The sequence below is a fragment of the Egretta garzetta genome, unplaced genomic scaffold, assembly GCF_000687185.1.
Source record: "Egretta garzetta isolate BGI_Z169 unplaced genomic scaffold, ASM68718v1 scaffold963, whole genome shotgun sequence".
NCBI lineage: Eukaryota > Metazoa > Chordata > Aves > Pelecaniformes > Ardeidae > Egretta > Egretta garzetta.
In genome coordinates, this window is record NW_009259230.1 from 28,294 (window position 1) to 44,441 (window position 16,148).

At 39.9% G+C, this 16,148-nt stretch overlaps 1 protein-coding gene across 1 annotated transcript in view; it reads right to left on the reverse strand.

The window, feature by feature from the left end:
- SLC1A1 (solute carrier family 1 member 1) overlaps positions 1-16,148 on the reverse strand; it is a 39,745-nt gene that overhangs the window by 1,574 nt on the left and 22,023 nt on the right. Inside the window, exons 4-10 of the mRNA XM_009635846.2 lie at positions 14,690-14,732; positions 12,760-12,867; positions 11,195-11,379; positions 9,082-9,189; positions 4,529-4,651; positions 3,763-3,957; positions 3,109-3,243 (exon numbers count right to left, since the gene is read on the reverse strand). Coding sequence (XP_009634141.2) covers positions 3,109-3,243; positions 3,763-3,957; positions 4,529-4,651; positions 9,082-9,189; positions 11,195-11,379; positions 12,760-12,867; positions 14,690-14,732 — 897 coding nt within the window. The remainder of the gene's footprint in view (positions 1-3,108; positions 3,244-3,762; positions 3,958-4,528; positions 4,652-9,081; positions 9,190-11,194; positions 11,380-12,759; positions 12,868-14,689; positions 14,733-16,148) is intronic.

Here is a 16,148-nt window from a genome sequence, read left to right on the forward strand (position 1 = left end):
CCGCCACATATTTGAAGAAACCTGGAGTCACTTTCACGACAACTTACTTTGTACAGGGTGTGCAAAACTGGTGGTCATGCCACTAGTCTGTTAAAGTAGTAACTGCTCTGCCATGCACAGCCTTACAAAATGTTGTAGGGATCACTGCTCAGGCCCTAAAGTACGCTACACAGCTGGTTCTCTTTCTGTTGAGACTGCTGTTGTTGGGAGGAGAAACTGTGGGGTGGCAGCCAAAGAGTCAGCATTGTGCCTTTTGCCTTTCTAACAGTCATCTCCTCAGCCAGAGGAGCGGCTAGCCCTCTGGCTAGATACCCAGTACCTTCAGTATCTGGCCCAAACCCTGGGAATGGGAAAGGCTACCTTCTGTTAGCTTCTCATTGTTAAAGGGTTGAAGTACAAAGTTATATTAAACAGGTCACTTAAATGTTACTTCCGTGTTGTTGATTTTTCTCCCAACAGAAATGTGACTTGCAGGCTTTAAAAATCTGCCCCTACTTGGCAGAGGAGCAACAAAACCATGCAGTAGAGCAAAGTTTGAAAATGGGTGTGGAAGTAAGGGAGGGACAGTGGAAAGTCATGCTTCCCTGTTTTTCTTTTCAGCTACACAGTACTGCAAGGGCTTTGTGGCAGAATGAGTTGCTCGTCTGTGCAGAGATATTGAGGTGGATATATTCACAAATAGAAGGAACTGCAAAAACAACAGTGAAGTGACTGGGTGTGTCTCATATATATATATTCTTTTACTACAACTGCTGAACTCCAATGCTAAAAAATGCCCATGTCTTCTCCATGTGGAAAGGAAGAAAAAAAAGGAAGGCAGAGGGGTAAAACATTGGAAACGCATCTTTCACAATATTTCTATTCTCAAAATTTTTGTATTCTTCATTAAAGACATGGAAGTACTCCTCAAGCCTATTTAAGTTCAGAATTAACTAGAAAACTGTTAATGAGCCACTACTAGCAGGTTGCAAAATAATACATTTTAGGCAATAAGTACAAAAGGCAAAAGTGTTAATAATCTACGTGGCATCATGATGCGCATTCCATCTGCTGAGGTGCAAAATGCACTGCCCATGATCCCTGGTACATGAAATTAATCTTTAATTTGCTTTACACAGCAGGACATCCTAATCTGAAAAACATCTCTGTTAGAATCAGAAACAGCTCTGTCTGTTTCATGGTGGCACAGGTAGCTTCCATATATTTGTGTTGTGCCTAGGAATCACATGAACTGTGGACTTTGGAAGTGGAGACGAGATCAGATAAGTAAAATCACGATTACTACAAGAAACAGTGAATTACTGTTCTCTCTCTCTCACACTCCCATAAAATAATTAGAGAACATCAGAGAAAATTATTAGGACATAGATTAAAACAGACAAAATGAAACATGTCTCTGCGCAACACATTGTTAGATTGTGGAATTTCTCTCCACAGGACCTGTGGAAATCTAAAAGTTTACATGGGTCCCAAAAGCAATGAGGCATTCAGGGAAGAAGAAGAAATCTATTGAGAACTGTTAAAATAAAAACCACCTCTAGCTCAGGAACTCTGTGAACCGCAATTTGCAAGAGGCTAGGAGAGTACTTTGGGAAAAGAACCAATACATGCTTGTTTTGTTCTTACACTCTTCTTCAGAAACCTGCTCTGAGGCAGTGGTTTGTACCGATCTTCACCACCCTTAACAAAACTGTATGCCCACTGGGAAAAGAAGAGAGCTGGAGAAAACAAAACAACTGTGGAGCACAGCAGGAAACCTATTGGACCCTGTTGCAGACAGTTGATGGGGAGAATGTACTTGTGGCTGGAGCTGTTTTGTTTGGCGCAATTATGCTTATACAGAAACTGAACTGATTTTTGGATCCATTCAACATCCCTAGTTTTCTGGAGACTGCCATTTCTCTCTACAAACTCTGCAAAACTGAGTTATATGATCAAATACATTATATATATCTTGTGAAATACACAGGTTGCTGCCAGATATCCTTCAAGAAAATGATTGGAAAGGGTGGGGGAAGAACAGGAATGCATTTACCTTGAGTGTAAACGTAAGCCTAAGAAGAAGACGTGCAGAGACTATGAAATGATTAAGGTCTCTGCATGGATACCAATGAAGTATCATCCATGCTGAGTTACTGCAGGTGAACAAGACCTTGGTCTAAGCACTAAAGCTTGCACAGATCAGGAGGCAAAAAAACTGTATCACAAACTAAAGTTATACTCCTTAACTTGTGAATCCTATTACTCCTTCCCAGTGAATCCTGGGAAAACTGAATGCTGATGTCCTTCTGAACTCCAGAACACACTCTGTGATCCTTTGCGCTTTTGCAAAAGTAGCATAGAAACACCTTGGTGTAAGCTGAACAGAAAAGAGGTTTCTGGTGAAAATGCTTCTCTCCAGAAAGAGCTGCTTAATGGGACTGAGGGGTTTTGATGTGCGCTGAGGTGAGATGGGTGGGATCAGGCATAAGGGATAGTTTCCAAGTTTGCACGTGAGTACTTGTTGATCAAGTGGCTGGGTCTTTAAAAAACTCTCAGTGAAGAACAGCCCTATTGAAGTAATGCTGGCAGCACAGACCCATGTACAGCCCACCACATTTGTGCTTGTGGAGTCCAGGACCAGCTTTGCTTAGTTCATGTTGTGCTCCACTACCTCTTCACCAGTGTATGGATTTTATGTGCTTTGTGGAAAACAGCTGAGATGTTCTGCTTGTGGCTGCATTTGATTTTTATGAATAGCGTATGAATTTAGCATAATATGGTGGCATCTGACACTCCAGAAGCACTCCTTGGTACTGTCAAATTTGTCTTTCCTGAGTACTATGCTCATGATTTATTAATGATGTGGCCACTATTTTAACGTTGATAGCACCTCTGGATGTGAGGTTATTCACTGCCATCCCATGCAGTAGGACTTCTCTCAGAATTAAAGCCTGCATTCAATTCTGTGTTGAACAAGCCTGGCCATAAGAAGAGTTTTTGTCCAGTTCCTGCAACAGTCCTAAATGATTTCGTCACTTTCTTTCTCAGATCCAGATGTTCCCACACAACTTGTGTAAACATTAAAAAAAAGGAAAAATAATTAAATATCAAGCACTTTAAACTTACAGAAGCCAGTCAACTGCAATGATCAGGGTAACATCTTCGGCAGGCAGGCCGACGGCGCTCAGTACAATCACCATGGTGACAAGTCCGGCTTGGGGGACGCCTGCAGCCCCAATGCTGGCTGCTGTAGCTGTGACACTAAATCCCAAATAAAACCCAGAAAAGGCATTCAGAATACATGCTTCTCACAGAAACACTATTTTCTGGCACAAATAGGCTTATTTAACTGCAAGAAAGAAGCCCAAATGTTCCATTTTTCCTCTTCAACAGTATCTACTCAGAGTCTGGTGACAAGTTTATGGGACAAGTCATCTGTAGATACTGTTATGGTTACACTGCAGAGTAACAGGCAATGCATGACTAACAAGCAAACTGGACAGATCAGACACGAAGACCAAGTTGGGTTTGCAAGTGTTTGCAGGGAAGAATAATTAGCAATTTCCAGAATGATGCTGTATACTGGCTGCATGTCCTGGCTCATCCCACCTCCGCATCAGGTTGCATAGGCAGGGCCTCAGACCAAGAAGTGAGAATGCTTCTATTACTTCCTGTGCTGTGAATGATAGTTTGAGCTTTCCCATGGGGTATCCAAAGTTAATGTACCATCCATTAAAAAAACCACCTCCAACAAAATGCATGTGATGGCTTTAGTCTTACCTAATGGTAACTATTTGGCCAATATCCAGTTCTAAGTCATTCAGTTGTGCAATAAATACAGCTGCTACTGCTTCATAAAGAGCTGTGCCGTCCATGTTGATGGTAGCTCCAACTGGAAGAACGAACCTGGTAATTCTTTTGTCAATGAAGTTTTTTTCTTCTGCACAGCGGAAGGTGACAGGCAAAGTTGCTGAACTGGCACATAGATAAACACGCAACGTAAGCGCAGGCAACAGCATACCATTTTCCTTACCCTTTCTTTTCCTCAGAGCCTGATCTGCTCTAAAATTTAAATGGAGATCTAAGACAGGCATGAAGGCTGCACATGAAAGTGGGAGTTGGCTTTTAAAGCAAAGTAACTTTTGTTCTCTCTTCTAATTATGGAAAGAAATAACCAAGTCTTAGTTATCCTTAAAATTACATGGTAAAATCGTCATGATGCACGTAGCCACAGAAGCAGTGCAACAACTTAAAATTTAAGTTTAAACTTAAAACTTAAACAATTTAAACAAGCATGTGACTGATGACCTGAGTGGCAAAGAACTGCCTCCTCCTGTGAGGGGCAGACTCTCATTTGGTGTAAGGCCAGCACAATCCACAGTGCCCTTTTGGGTACTACGGAAATAGTGGCAAAAGTAGTGTCAACCTGCAGGGGATTTAGAATTGTCTGGGTGATATCAGAGTATGCAACAAAGTACAGGTAAAATCAGAGCACAGACAGTTACTACTAAGAACATTACAGAAAACAAATGTTTCTTTTCTTTACCTGGAAGAAATCATGAGGGCTGTCAGAAGTGCCTGAGCCATGCCCATGGCAAACCGAAAAGGATTCTTCCTTACTATTATTAAGTAGATCAGTGGCAGAATGATAGTGGAATGGATTGCAAGTCTGCAAAATAAAATGGACTCATTAAACAAATGGATCCATCTCATTGCCTTGTTTCAGTAAGATGGCAAAATAGAATCTAGAGAGTATACCGTCTTAGAAAAAACACAGACTAATGCTCTTCTACACTTTCTTTTGGAAGGGAGAGAGAGATTTCCAAAGTAGAGCAAGAATTAACTAATATATTGGAAATAATTTTAAACTGATGAAGATAAGAAAACTAAAGTAATAATAATATTTAAACTGATATGCAGAGGGTGATTTGAAATACTGTAAAACACTCCACGCTCCTGCCAAATCCTTACAATGCAGACTAGAGACAAATCAGAAAAACACACCAAATGATTTTTCTATCTGCCTTCATTATAGAAAATGTTTTGGAATTACAGGTAAATATGGTTCCCAGGCAGGGACAGATGAAGTCCACACCTTTCTGCAGAAACTTCAAACATGATCCTATAAAAAAAAAATCCATACATACTTCGTGTAGAACTGTGTGAGTTTAGGTCTACAACTAAAATGTAGTGAGGTATTGCAGACATACAAACGAGATACAGGTAGTCTTACCATCTTTAATGTTCTAAGATGCTGAAATACTGTCTTTTGAAACTATTAGTTTTTAAAATTAAGTGTGTTGATATGCGAAAGATGAAATTGTCCTCTTGACTTTAGCTGCTCAGGTGTTACTTGCCTGGATATTTGGGTGGGTCTCAAGGACAAATTCATTCTTCAACTCGTGCATTCATTTTGAACATCGTGCATTAACCCTGAATGCATATGAATGCAGAGCATTGTGGGCATTAAGATTAGAGGCAAACAGCCCCTTGTGAGTATATTTGACATGAAATGTATGTGAAGGCTCTGTGAAAGATTTCCTGTGTTCCAAGGTCACAAGCAATCATAGCAGCATCAGGTTATTGCGAAAAGAAATTATCATAGCCTGGAAACATAAAACCCAGGACTGTTGTCATGTATGACCTTGGGATTTTTATTCTGCCCTCACAATATGTTCTTGTAAACGTTACTGTGTTGTAATAGGGCTTTATGACTTCAGAGCAGCTGATAAAGATAGCAATAAATCATGGTACCATTTGTTCTGACAAAAATAGGCAATTAAGAGAGCAGTAGCCACAGTACAGAAATCCACAACAGAAGCAAAAATTGCCCACAAAACCTATTTGTTTCCTTGGAAAAATTATCTTTTTAAAAGCATTATAGTTTTCATTCTGTATGTGAACAAGTGATTTATTAGTAGAATGTAAATAGCACACAAAGTGAAGAGCACACAACATGTATTGATAAAATTTTGTAAAGGCCTCTAGAAAGAAACCTGACAATTTACACAATGGTGCCTGAGAACAAACTGAATTCTGCAAAACATATAGAAAAAACCACAAAGTAGTATGGTTGTTCTTGGGTGCCTTAACAAAGTGTTGATGAGAATAAACATTTCAAGTATGTCTACATCTATAAGCATACTGACTTCCAAATAGTTATTTTGAAAAATTTAGATCTGCACTTTTTTAGTGGCATGGCATTATCCAAAATAAAATATTTGTGCATATCTGCTTTGCTACTACTAGTTTTCATAAAACAAATTCAAGCTAATACTTATTTTCATGTATGAAATGCAACTCACAGCAAGCAGCAGAAAAATTTATACCAAAAATCATAATCAGCAACTGAAAAGAGAAATGCCAGTAGCGTTCAATTTTAAGATAGGAAGAATCTTGTCCCTCAGAATCCCAAACTGGCATTCCTTACAGCTTCCAGAGATGCAGCTGCCTTGCTGCTTTCAGAAGAGACAAAGGTGCAAGCAAGAGAGAGTCTGCTTGCTGCAGCTTCCTTTCTTTTTTCCACCTCAGGCTGTGAGTTCTCCGGCACTTGTATTATGCCTCCTACTTTGATTTTCCTCTTCTGTGACTGCTAATGTCCCCAAAGTGAGGGGCTGAACATAGTTAGTGATGAATGGGAACAGAGGAACCGAGGGAAATCTGTTCCCTCATGGTGACCTGAATGAGACACAAGACTGAGACGGGTTGCAGACAACGGTGGGTGAGACCTGGTAGGGCTGAGAATGTGAGAGGTCATGAATAATAAAGCTGGGAAGAAGGTCAGACAGAAGATGAGCTGGAGCAGGAGGTTAAAGGAAAGGAAAAGGAGGGTAAGACACACCAGCCCTCATCCTCTTGCACATTTTTCTTGATAGGGAATACAATAAATATGTTTAAGATAACCTGTAATTCTCAGGATTAAGCTTAAATTGAGGATGACAGAGAGACAGCTACAGAGGACGCTGATGAACAGAACACACTGCAAACAGACAAGGTCAAGCAAATAAGGATGAAAACCAAAAAGATGGTGGGAACAGCAGTGTTTAAGAAACCAAAACAAAGAAAGAACACAACTTCTGTTTGCCAAGAGGTGGGAAAAAGGGTATTCTTGCATGCTGGAAAATGTAGAGCAAGCACCTTCTCCCTGCAGCCTATAGCCTTCTGTGCACATTGTCATCTTTGCTCCTGTGATCTGATTACAACATGCCCTCCCTGATGGTCAGTTTCGCAGAGAATTTCTCCACAACACTATGAGCATCACCCACTGTGGGCCACCCCGTAGGAGGCAGAAATGCTGCAGAGATCCACCCCTAGCACTCATCAGGGAAAATTGTGGCATGTACAAGGGACTTCAGTGGAACAGAGACTTTTCCTCTCCAAGGATGTAAAGGTGGGCACCTTCACTATACACAATCTTTTTGATGGCATATGGGAATGTAGTTAAAATTGTTGTGCCTGTCAAGCCATTGGTTATTAGCTAAATGGGAGGCTATATGTGGTGGTAGTTTACTTTGCAGTCGGAGTACGCTGGAGAAGGCACTGTGTCTTCACACACATCTTAAGGAAGATATGCCCTGTTACAGTACAAACAGTAACCATTAATAGGTAAGCAGTCATAAAACTTGCTAGCAGATCTGAAATTGTAAAACTTGCTGCCTGACCTAAAACTGAAGTCAAAAGGCAGTAATAATCCATCCAACATATTTCTCCTCTGAATTAACTGAAGTTAACAGGAAACCTGCAGAAGCAATATGGTGTCATTCTATAAAAGACTTCTATGTTACTTGTGGTCATGGTCTCATATAATTTAGATAGAAAATATTGGTCTCTTGATTTACAGTCTCTTGCTAAACAGCAACCTTTGCATCCCTTAAAAATTTGATTTCTTTTCCAAGTCTAAATGGAAACTCACAAAAAACTGCATTATGCATTAGACAAACATAACTTGTACTCATCTCTGTAACATTTTGAAAAAGTCAAGATTCAGTGCTATTTCTGGAGTTGTAATTTTTACTTAGAAAGTCATTATATCTCAAATGATTTTTGAACAGCTAGTCCAAACATACAGGCTTACATGTAAAATAAAACAACTTTGAAATAAATACAATTATCTAGCAAAGATTAATGAAAAAAAATATCCTTCTTGACTATTTATAGAGAAGTTTGAATTTAAGACTAATATATTACCCTTCTCTCTGCTTGGTTGTCAGAAAGTGTGTGAATGACATCTGAAGACTAGCATGCATATGCATAAAGTGGGGGGAAAGAAGTTCTTGAACAACTTTGTATCTAGCCTCTAGACAAAACATGAATAAATCCTTAGTATACTGAAGGAATTACAGGAGAGGATGCTAAGGCAATGAGCCAAGACAGCCAAGAAGTTATGCTTCACTGAATTGGAAATAGAAATTTAAATGCATTTAACTTATTGGGTCTGTAATACCCATTTATCTGTCAAAAGGGTTCTTTGTAGGATAGCCTTCAGAGATATATATAATGATCTAGTATTATAACCTCTATCACTTGGAGCAGTTAAGTTGCCCCTTCTAAGGCTCCACATCTGCAAGGCTCCACATTGCGCAGGTGTAGCCTCCTCCACCCCAGGCTGTTCTACACAGCCAAGGGTCTAGAAAATTAATCAAAAAAATGTTTTGATGCTTGGCTAAGTTATTCAGACAGCAACTGCTGCTTTTGCAGCTTCACCAGCTACCTTAGCCTTGAAGGAGTAACTAACAAACAGTGCAATCCCCAGGGCTTCTGTCGATGTCAGCTGCCTGCTCTGCACTCAGGAGGGAAGGGATCAGTTTCCCCTTTGGTGTTGTTAACAGAAGCATTACTACTCTCAAAAATACGATATTATCTGTTTCAGAACCAAACTGAGAAGATGAAACAATGAAACAAGAGCAGCCTTTGCTTTTTTTTTTTTTGAATGACTTTAAAACAAAACAAGCATTCAGCAAAACATGCATTCAGAACATCCTCACATAATTTTCACTGGCAAGAATTTTTGTCTCTGACCCAGAAGAGGTTGGGTGTAGTGAATAATTGAGCTGTAACCAACTGAGCTCTAAAAACTGCACAAATTCAGAAATGACATACCCACTTAGTACTGTAGCCATATAAAGACCCAGTTTACGAAAGATTTCCCAGTCCTCAACTTCTATTATCTTCCCAGCAATTAAAAACACAATACCAACTGGCATATACCTAGAAAGCAAAAATAAAGCAATTAAAAATGCATTCTCAGAAATATTGCATGCTCACCACAGAATAATTTCTCACACAGTGTAACTTTTGACAACAGATGGAAGAATTTTTTTATATTCTATTACACAACTGGAGATTTTTTTTTTCTACCTTCTATTATATAACTGACTTTATTTACTTGCAGCCAGGCTACAATAGAGGTGAAGAAAAAAGATTAGAAAATCAGAGTAAATGAAACCCTATGCATAGTCTAACAGGTATTGTATGACCTGGCATCACAGAATACACAGAAGTTGGCAAGGAGTGTGGGCTTTGCCCTACTGCAGCAAATGTTTATGCATAGCCATAAGCTTACTTGGAGGTGGAAGTTTGCAGGGCTGAGACCACTACTGTGCATTATGCAATCACACGCAGATGGGAAAGGTGCCCTGCAGCACTGAGGGCTATATGTGGGTCACCTGCACAGAGTAAGAGTGATTTTAGTATGGTGGGATAGTACACTGATCAGTGTGTTGCTTGATGGAGGGGTCCTCATCCCCCACTAAACTTACACAACCTTACTGACATCAACAGCTACATGGGCTACTGCCTATGGAAAATTCAAGGCAAAAATCAGGACTTATGCTAGCACCAGCTCCACTGCATTCCCTTTGGTACCAGAGAACAGGCTGTCACAGAGACAAGTTGCCACTTTGGAGCTTTGAGTAAAATAAATTAACTAATAGATTTGTGAATATATATATGTATCCATTTTAAACTATAAATTTCTAAAATGTGTGTGTGCTATCTCACAAATAAAATAGTACCTTGTTCCTTCTGAGCCCTGAACTTGCTGAAAGCAGAACTAATTCCTCACACTGCCAGCATCAAACTTTACCTTATTCAAGGCAACAGCTCCCACATCTGTAGAAGGACAGGGAGCCTGTTGCTACAGCTTGAGGCACATGCAAGACAATGGATAGTCAGCTTATGGGTAGGATCCCGTATCTGTGGCACAGGCTAACTCTTGCGTCTCGTTAGTGGTAATTTGCTGCAGTGTGAGGCAGCGTATTTCATGGGGCTTTAACTCAGCTGAGGACTGAACCAGCTGCCTAGCACAGGACAAGCTGCAAAAACTAATTTACCTTTCTTTAAAGACAGCAAGAAGACAGCCTGGACAATTTTACTGTTCTACAGGCATCTCAGTATGCTGGGATGGAAGAAAGGTCCTGATAAATACTGTTTGTGTGAAACACGTAGTCATGAGCAGAGTATTGTAGTAAATGGCACAAGGCACCCCACATGTAGGACCAAACTCTGGAAAGGATTGTGTGTGCTTATAGTCCCGATCCTGTAATTGTGATCTGTATGGACAAAAGCTCTGTGAATAGCTGTGAAGTCTAGCCAAACACTATCAGGTGAGTTGCTACATTTTAAAATTGTTTTTCCTGTCTGAGAATATTATGAGAATATTGTGACAATGTTGTCTCACAAAACTTATTAGCAGAAGGCAAATGATGATAAGTTGTATTTTGCATACCATTTCAGATTTTTTCTCTGTGCTATGGCTTGTACATTAATTTATATTTCTCAAGGAACTTAGCTCCAAGGACAGCTATCCTGTGAACATAATGCTATCAGGGAACGGTATTCAAACCTGAGAACAGCATATGGGTAGTAATGCTTCCACAGTCCTCAAATCATCAGTGCAGTTGTACTGGTTTGCAATAAACCCCTAGCAAGAATGTGTGAAAAACTCATGTTTCTTGTGTACCAATAGGACTTTAGTCCCATTGTCCTATGTTTCTTTAGTATATAGTAAGCAGAAGCCCTGTCTCCAATTTCCTCAAAAGGATCAAATTCTATAGAAAGGAAACTTTTTACCAGCCTTTCTTTTAAAGTTTTTTGCTGGTATGCAAAGCACTATGCAAAAGCAAACATGAAGTATGAGTCTGCTCCTACCTCTTCAATGACTAAATCCACTTAAAGAAGTTATTAGAAAATGCTAGTATGTTCTTGGACTTACCACATAATTATCTGAACTATTCTCATTGTGGCTTCGTTCAGTGCATTGAAAAAATCCACCAGCACTTGTCCTTTCTCTCCCATTTTCCCAATAACCATTCCAAAAACAAGACAGAAGACAATCAACCCCAGCACGTTGATGCCGTCGGAATACATGCCCACAATTTTGTATTCTTGGGTTTTGTTCTATAGATCAGATTCAAGAGAAAAAAGTTACTACCTGAAAACACGGAATTTACTTTAAAGAGTTGTAAAATGAAAACACATTTAGATCTTTCTTTGAAAAGACACGGAGCTCTTCCCCAGTCACTCTTTCTGGCAGTGCCAGAAGTTCAGACAAGCTCAGGAATGAAGGTAGAACTAAATTGTCTTTGAAAGCTTTATATTTTAAATTTAGCAAATCCTAGTAGGGGATAAAGCACCCCTTAATTTATGTTGCCCTTTCCATAGACTTCTGACACAAAGTATGGCAAGGTCTAGGTCATCCACAGTCATGCCTTCAACATACTTGAGAGTTACTCCCTACTAAGGACAACAAAACACAGCTGATCTGGAATCCTTGTGGTTATTTCTGAGCAGAGAGTTTCTCCAGATTTAAGATAAATAGTCCATTATATAAGAACTAGGACAACAGTGTCCAATTTTGCCCGAAGTTTAAAATCTACTGTTGAAATCAGTCAAATTGCATAATTTGTAGCAGAATTGGTTGCATGTAACATAAAAATCCTACTAAACAGGTAGGTATTCACACACTCCTCTGTGTTTGTGCAGTATGAACATATGAAGGAAAAGGTGCAATTCCTCACTACATCCTGCTTCAGGATTTAATTCATGTCTTTTCATATAGATCATGTTCCCATGCTCTCATTACTATGAGATGAAATTTGGAAGAAATATAATAAAATGGATATTGATTTGGTACTGCTCACAGTTCTGTGTTCATATTCTACTGAATTCCTTTCTCCCTCTCCTCCAGTGTAATTCTAGGTTTTAAAAAACATCAACACCCATAAGCTTTCCACAGCTCTGATCAGAGGCTTGTTAAACCTCTTTTTCACTTTTGTCTCTTTACAGTTTTTTTGCAGAGTAACAAACTATTAATTAACAAATGCCTTCCATTGTTTTGCTTTCCATTAAAAAAAATTACTACCATTTTCCATTCCTTTCTTATTGCAGTCCTTACAGTTACCTCATTGGTGCTCAAACACCTCGTGCTGATATATATCTAGCTTTTCCACAGTGACTGTTTTTTGCAATTTCTCAGCAAATTAACAATTCATTACCATATACATTTAATGGAGTATATGAATGTATTATTTTCCCACATAATCCATCTTTGGACTGCTTAATTACCAATGGAGTCCTCTGGTGTTCTTAAATCTGCTTGAAGATCCTCATAATCACCTCTAGCATTTACTTATTAAGTTTTGTGCCCTTGTTAAAACCTATCTATGTGCCATTTCCTTCCTTTTCACAATCATTAACCACATCAGCTAAACCAAATTTAATCTATATTTGTTCTCCCCACTCATATATTACGAAGTAATACAACAATAAAGGTCACACCTCTGCAGCCTCTGCTGTTGTAGCAGTTGTAACAGGTTCTTCTGTGAACATGGAGCTATTTTTATCCACGTCCGTTGTAGCTTCAACTTTTTCACGTTTGGTTTTATACTGGAAAAGTTTTTAAAAAAATAGAAGAGCTTATTTAGAAGCATGAGGAAACTGAAGAATGAACAAAGGCATAGCCTGTGCCAAATAAAAATAAGGAAAAAATGAACCAATATGACTTGGAAGGTAGCAAACACAAACAAACACGTTCCTTCCCAATTCATGTGAGGCATCACGGTTCTGTTCTTCAGATGCTGAAGACCAAACAAGTGATCCACAGATAAAGTGCTATGAATTCTGCTCCCCAGGCTCCTGGGTGCCCTATGGACCTGGTGCAGTCCTGCTGGGGATGAGATATAGCTCCTGACAATGGCATGGGGACTTTTTGCTGGGACAAGCAGTCTGGAGAGAATTGCTGGCAGGCACCCCAGGAGACGTCTGTAGAGCAGATGCACCCGATACAACCAGACCCCTGGTAATGTCGTTAGCATAACTAATGCCACTATATAAGGCAAACAGCCATTCCCTGTAGCCGAGCTGGTCACTTATTAGTCCCCTTTCCCCATATTATCAGGCCCTGAAGGTCCTGTGCACCAAGTTGGTGAACCAAACAGATTTCTTCTTCCCTCTCTACCAGCCTCAAGATTCCTGGGTGCCAGGCTGATGACTCCCCTCCCTACCAGCCCTGAAGGTCCCAGGCACCCAGCCACCCAGGTGGTGTTGATGACCCCACCACGGAACACAGGAGTGTAACATCACCCACAGCACTGTCCATAAATCCAAGCAGTTATGAGTCCCAGGTGGGAACTTGGATCGGAGCTGCTGCTGGGCAGTCAGACCCATGACCCACCTGGTGGCCAGAGACACCTCCACCATCGTCTGCTTCCTCTGAGGACTGAGGGAGCGACTCATATTCTTTTATATGTTTTTTGAGTCTAGATTATGATTGTTATGTTGATACAGCAAACCAAGTATTCAGATTTGACCTGCAGAGGGTCAGGTGATTAGAAACCAGAAGCTAAGTGGTGCTGTTAAAAACTTGTACTATGCTGATTCTGTTTATAGAAATCCTGTGCTATTCTGATTATAAATGCTGTCCTATACTATCCATAATATCCTGTTAAGAAAATAAAGCTTGAATTGTAACTATGATTTAGTTCTGTCATCATTCTGCCAAGGATCCCTAAAAGAACCTGTCTGTCCCCTTAGTGTTGGGCGACAGTAATTAACATATGACAAAAAGTAGATGAAGGAGTTTTATAAACTGGAAATACATTTGGTGCTGTGCACAGCAGGACAGTTAACATAATTTCCTGGGAAAGGTTAACTACCTCACATACAAACCTCAGATAAACTGGTAGGCAGAGAGCATCACAACAGATGATATATTTACAGATAAAGATGACTGAATCTGAAGTAATTCTGATCTATAGACAGCAGTTTCCTCTTTTATCTTGCAAAACTCACTTTTTCTGAAAGATGTCTCTACCAATTGGCTGCCTTTTCCTTAAGATGGATCATCAGGTCTGACAACGGACATAAGGTGTGAAGGCTAAGTTACACAGATTTCATCACACACTGAGGCTTTTTAAGAACAAGGAAATAGATCCTCATGACATGGTTCTTCTAACTCCGCCTGTCCCAAAAGGAAAAACCTTGTTTTATACACTGCCTGGTTTCTGCACCCGGTTCCTAAACAGTGTCTTTTTGCAAGGGATGATCAAGGACTTAATAGCTGTTATAAGAGTTTATCATATCAGAAATGAAACCAAGAAGCTTTAAAAAAAAGTCTTTTTAGCTGACATAGTTTTGGGGGACATAGAAGAAGAGCAATTTGTAGCTACCAAAGAAAACTAGAGTAGCAACGAGGAATGTTCAAACCTACCTGTTGAAAACAGGCCTGGACAAGGTTTTCTGGGAACATATTCCTGTTAAAAAAGTAGACACGTTTCAACATTACAGCATACTAAGAACAATTTATTTACATAAACAAAATGATAAAATCTGCTGCTTGAAAACCAGATCAGGTTATCTTCCTTTATCCAGAAAGCAGTGTATTTAGCACTGTCAGATATAAAGACATAAGAAATAAAGGGTTCAGGACTCCCAACAATCAGCTGACTGTTTTCTTACTGTTGAATTTTCAGGCTTGTTTTTCAGTATTTGACATTCCTGTTGGTAAGCTACTAAACCCAGTGTTCTTTTTCCCTGCCATATCATCTCCATCATTAGCAAGAGGAATATAGGAAACATACCCAGCCCAGTGCAGAAAAAAGCAGTTTATATCTTGAAGCAGCAGTCTTTATCTCCCTTTCAGATCTTTCATAACTCCTGCCTTTATTTTACAAGTTTTTAAAGCATAATTTCTTCAAAGGCAAGAGTCACTTGTACATGCCTGGGATTTTCCTTAATCTTTACCAGACTGTCTGGATTTGCATCTTAAATCTGATGAATATAAATATGTAGGAAAAATAACTATAATTCCTTTAAAAGAAAACTTCAGATCTCAAACTCCTAATTTACAGTCTTGCATTTATTTACAAGAAGTTGAGCTACAAACTGTAGCAAAACCCTGAACTACTCTGAATTACAATTCATACCACTTCTTCCTATAGAAAGACCTTTTTGTGCATGGAGCTACATCAGCCCTGTGAACATGTGTGGAAATGTTCACGCAGAAGTTACTGGCAACAGACAGCTTTAGGTTTTATCATGCAGCTGATTGCAGTTCCCCTCAGTGATTCCTGGGCAAGTGACCATGAGGAATGACATGCAGCACCCAAGACACTGCCATTCTGGTCGTGCACAGGCAGGAGGTGACAGAGGCTGGGAAGAGCTGTGGATTGTTGAACAGGGGGCTGTGGGGTTGAGGACTGCGAACTCTCTCACCTACAAACCTCAAAGAAATTGAGTTACTCTCAAAGAGATCTACCTTGATCTGTGCTGGGGCAGAGATGCTACAGATGACAGGAGACATTTGCTATTCAATAGGGTGGTGACTTTTTCAAGGCAGATATATACATATTTGTATATAAGCATGTGTATATTTTACAAATGTCAAAGAACTGTGTATCTGCAGTTGCATTTGCAAATGCCAGCCACATTTCCTGAAATAAACAATGCTGAGAAAGCCAATTTTAGATATCATAGAATCATAGAATCATAGAATGTTTGGGGTTGGAAGGGACCCCTAGAGGTGATCTAGTCCAATCCCCCTGCAGTGAGCAGGGGCACTGCTAACTAGATCAGGCTGCTCAGAGCCCCATCCAACCTGGCCTTGAATGTTTCCAGGGATGGGGCCTCCACCACCTCTCTGGGCAACCCATTCCAGTGTTTCACCACCC